This window comes from Neovison vison, chromosome 10 (genome assembly GCF_020171115.1).
Source record: "Neovison vison isolate M4711 chromosome 10, ASM_NN_V1, whole genome shotgun sequence".
Lineage (NCBI taxonomy): Eukaryota > Metazoa > Chordata > Mammalia > Carnivora > Mustelidae > Neogale > Neogale vison.
The window spans coordinates 188,726-192,306 of NC_058100.1; the positions used below are offsets into that span (position 1 = coordinate 188,726).

Sequence of the window (3,581 nt, forward strand, 5' to 3'; positions counted from 1 at the left end):
GACAAAGGCCTGGGGTGCGTGTGGCAGGTGGGCCCCGGAGACCCAGGGGAGAGGCTGGAGAGGGCGGGAGGGGAAGCTGACGGGGCAGGGCCGTGTTTCCAGGGAGCTTTTTGGGCTGTGCTAAGCAGCTCAGCTTTCTGCCCGGGGCAAGGGAGGTCTGTAGTCAGGGAGGGATGCGTCTTGCCCAACAAGAAGCTACATAAAAATATTTGTCTTCTAGGTTGTAAGTTCCTAAAGGCATGGCTGTAGAGACGCCTGAGGCTCTCTCACTCAGACTGTAAGAGGGAGGTGTGATCGGAATCACCCTTAAGCAAGAACCAGGATATCTGGGCCCAGTTCCTTCGAGGTCACCAAGCCTGCCCCGCTCTGGCCTCAGTTTCCTCCTCTGCCATACAAGGGGCTGGAGCACTTCCAACAACTCTCCTAGCCCCAACTCACACCCCACGAGTCTCAGAACCCCACGTCAACACCTCAGCCTCCAAGGAGGGCTTATCAGGGAGCCAGGCAGACATAGGAAGGCTCCACGGGCCTGGCTGGGCCACACACAGGTGGAGCAGGGGGAGAGTGAGGGCCGCCCGGGGAGGGGCGGCTCACTGACTCAGGTAGGGCAGAGGGTTGGGGTGGAGAGGAAGTGAGCTCTCCAGCCAGCTTCCTCCCCAACAGCTCCAGGCCCAGGGCTGGGCATTTCACAAAAAAGCCCAAGGAACTTTGTGGACATTTCCTGTCCCGCCCCAACCCCTTTCCTGGCACTGACAGTCCAACTCAGGGTTGCCACACTGCTCACCTGTGAAGCAATCTTCGCACGAGAACTGAGGGTCTGGCCAGGGGCCGCCTATAAATGTTGGGCACACACGGCACCGTCACATCCCTCTGTGTGGCTCTGGGACTTGGGTAAGTAAGCTCTCAGCTTCCCCCAAAACCCCGACTCCTTCCTCACCTCTCTGCCACAACAAGTCTCCTCCGAGGCCTCCTCCCGGAAGCCCTCCTGGACTGACCCACCCACTTGAAAATTCCCTCACCGTTTCTTGACTCGTATTCTGCCGGAGCCTCTAGCTCTCAAACACCCTGCTCTTTAGCCCTCTCCAGACTCCTAAGCCCACCCCTCCCATGTGTGGGGCGTATCTTCTCTCAGTCCCAAAGCAGCTTCTTTTCCTTCTGTGTTCCCCCTGCTGTTCCTACGTGCAGCCTGTGGGAGGTGTCCGGGGAGCTCAGCAGCCTTTACTTCAGAACACCTGAGCGCTCGTTTATCCGCTCCTCAGACAGGGTGCGGGGATATAGGCAGATGGCGGACCAGATGTCCCAGCTGGAGTGCTGCATCGAGACTATCATCAACATCTTTCACCAGTACTCGGTGCGCCTGGGGCACCCAGACACGCTTAACCAGAAGGAACTGAAACAGCTCATCAAAAAGGAGCTGCCCAACTTCCTCAAGGTAGGCAGAGAATCCGAGCAGGCCTGGGGCAGCCCGGGCAGTCTGGGCTGAGGCGTGGAGCACGAGGGGGCTCTCTGCAGGGCCGCCCCTTCAGCCCAGCCTGCAGAGGCACCGGCTGCCCAGAGCCTGGAGTTGCTCCACGTCAGAGAGCACAGTGCTGGCAGCTGTGCTGTGCAGGACCCGTCCCGGGTTGGAGCGCGTAGTGGCAAACAGGGACCCACGGCTGGGATACACAGCAAAGATGTCGGGCAACAAAGAAGGTAGATAAAGCCAATGCCCATCACTGCCCCCAAAGGGGGCAAGAGAGAGCGCTGTGGGTGACGTGAGCTGCGTGGGGGGAGCCGACTAGGTGGGTGGGCAAGGAGGGCCCCTCCAAGGAGGTGACTTTTGGGCTAATGCTAAACTGAGGAGGGAAGAAACTGAGGACACCCCTTGGCAGAAGCGGGGAAGATGTTCACCCCCAGGGCGGTCTCAGTGCGAGGGCTGAGGGGCTCCAGAGGAGGAAACACACCACGTGCGGAAAAGCCCCGTGGGGCAGTTGTGTGCACAAAACACACAGAAACGTAGTTAGTTTATCCCCCCGATCTGCAAATGACTAGGCAGCTGGGGGGGGGGGGCAGAGGAGAATTCGTTTCATCCAATCTTTCAGTTTTCTTTACAAGTTGGGGGACTTTGGGAAAACAGAGGCCTGGACTCAGAAGAGTGAGGTGTCTGAGTTCCAGTCTCAGCTCCATTCCTGGGGAAGGAGGCAGCCTTCCCCGAAGCCCCACACAGCTCAGGAGGCGATACAGCGGGAAGGCTGGCTGCTCCCCACAGGTGCCGACACGGGGAAGCAGGGCGCTTGGTCAGCACGGACAGGAGAGGGTCCAGCCAAGAGCTAGAGGGGGGAGGCTCTCCTCCGTGTGACTCCCACACCTGGCCTAGCACCCACCTCCCTTGTCCAGGAGGGAAAGCTGAGACCCTGCGGAGCCGCCGCTCCAGAGTGAACAGGGAACAGGGCAACAGGGAAAAGTGCAGGAGAGAAGGCCGTGTGGAGGGGCTGCTGGAGGGGAAGGGCCTGGGGTCTGAGCTGGGCACCCACAGGGTCTGGGGAAGGGACTCGGCTGAGCTTCTCAGCCAGAGGGCGGGACCAACGGCAGCCTGGCCCCCCGCCTCCCACCCTCCCCCCAGCAGACTTCGTCACACCCTTCGGGGTCAATGGACAATATCCACTGCTCTCTGGCCCCACACAGGATACAAAGCATCTTGTTCTCCTAGATGCTGCCCCCTGTGTAGGTTGAAATGAGTGTCACTAATGAGTAACCTGGAGAGAGAAGGGAGAGGCAGGAAAAGAGAAAGGAGCAGGACAGTCGGGTGCACGGACTGGAACAAGGCTGGGCTCATGACCCCCTCCGGCTCCCAAGACTTGTCAATCCGCAGGAACTAGTTCCCCTTTTCTGCGACGGCTTCCTCAAGGAGGGTACCCAAGTTCACCTGTTAAGCTTGTTATAAAGACCAAATGAGGAGGCATTTGTGTGCGTACTAACTACGTGACCTCAAGCGAGTCTCTTGATCTCAGTTCTTCTGTAAAACGGAGAGAATCATAGTGCTCAGGTTATATGCAGAATAAATCAGCAAGTGTCACATGTTCAGCATCTGCTAGACCAGGGCAACTGCCAATGGTCATTTTTAATTTTTTACCTGAGGTCTAGGAGGCAGGTTTCCCTGTGCCTTTGCCTAGGGTCATTGGCTGAGCCCCCGTCCCCAGCACTGGCCAAACCAATAGCCCTAACCGCCCTGTCCCCCCAACCCACAGAAGCAGAAGAAGAATGACAGTGCCATGAACAAGATCATGGAGGACCTGGACACAAACGGGGACAAGCAGCTGAACTTCGAGGAGTTCTCCATCCTAGTGGGCAAGCTGACAATGGCCTCCCATGAGGAGATGCACAAGACTGCCCCTGAAGGAGAAGGCCACAGCCACGGGCCAGGCTTTGGGCAGGGTGACCAGGGCCACTGCCACAGCCACGGTGGCCATGGCCACGGCCACAGCCACTAGCCAGGAGGCCAGGACACCCTCCTCCTGCCCAACGAGGGCCCCAGAGAGGCCCCACTGCCTTAGCTGGGGGGCTGGGAAACGGGGGGCAAAATAAAGTCTTCCTGCAAGCGA

General features: G+C 58.8%; 1 protein-coding gene across 1 annotated transcript; it reads left to right on the forward strand.

Annotated features, from left to right (window-relative positions):
* The first annotated feature begins 694 nt into the window (after positions 1-694).
* Positions 695-3,581, forward strand: S100A9 (S100 calcium binding protein A9). Its single transcript, XM_044266153.1, has 3 exons — positions 695-891; positions 1,260-1,432; positions 3,228-3,581. Exons 2-3 carry the CDS (start codon positions 1,283-1,285, stop codon positions 3,468-3,470), a joined length of 393 nt encoding a protein of 130 aa, XP_044122088.1. The 5' UTR covers positions 695-891; positions 1,260-1,282; the 3' UTR covers positions 3,471-3,581.

Bases quoted from the DNA above. Each gene is read 5' to 3' on its own strand.
- S100A9 (XM_044266153.1), top strand. From the start codon at position 1,283: ATGGCGGACCAGATGTCCCAGCTGGAGTGCTGCATCGAGACTATCATC. The intron at 1,433-3,227 runs GTAGGCAGAGAA...CCCAACCCACAG, and splicing joins AGCTGCCCAACTTCCTCAAG to AAGCAGAAGAAGAATGACAG.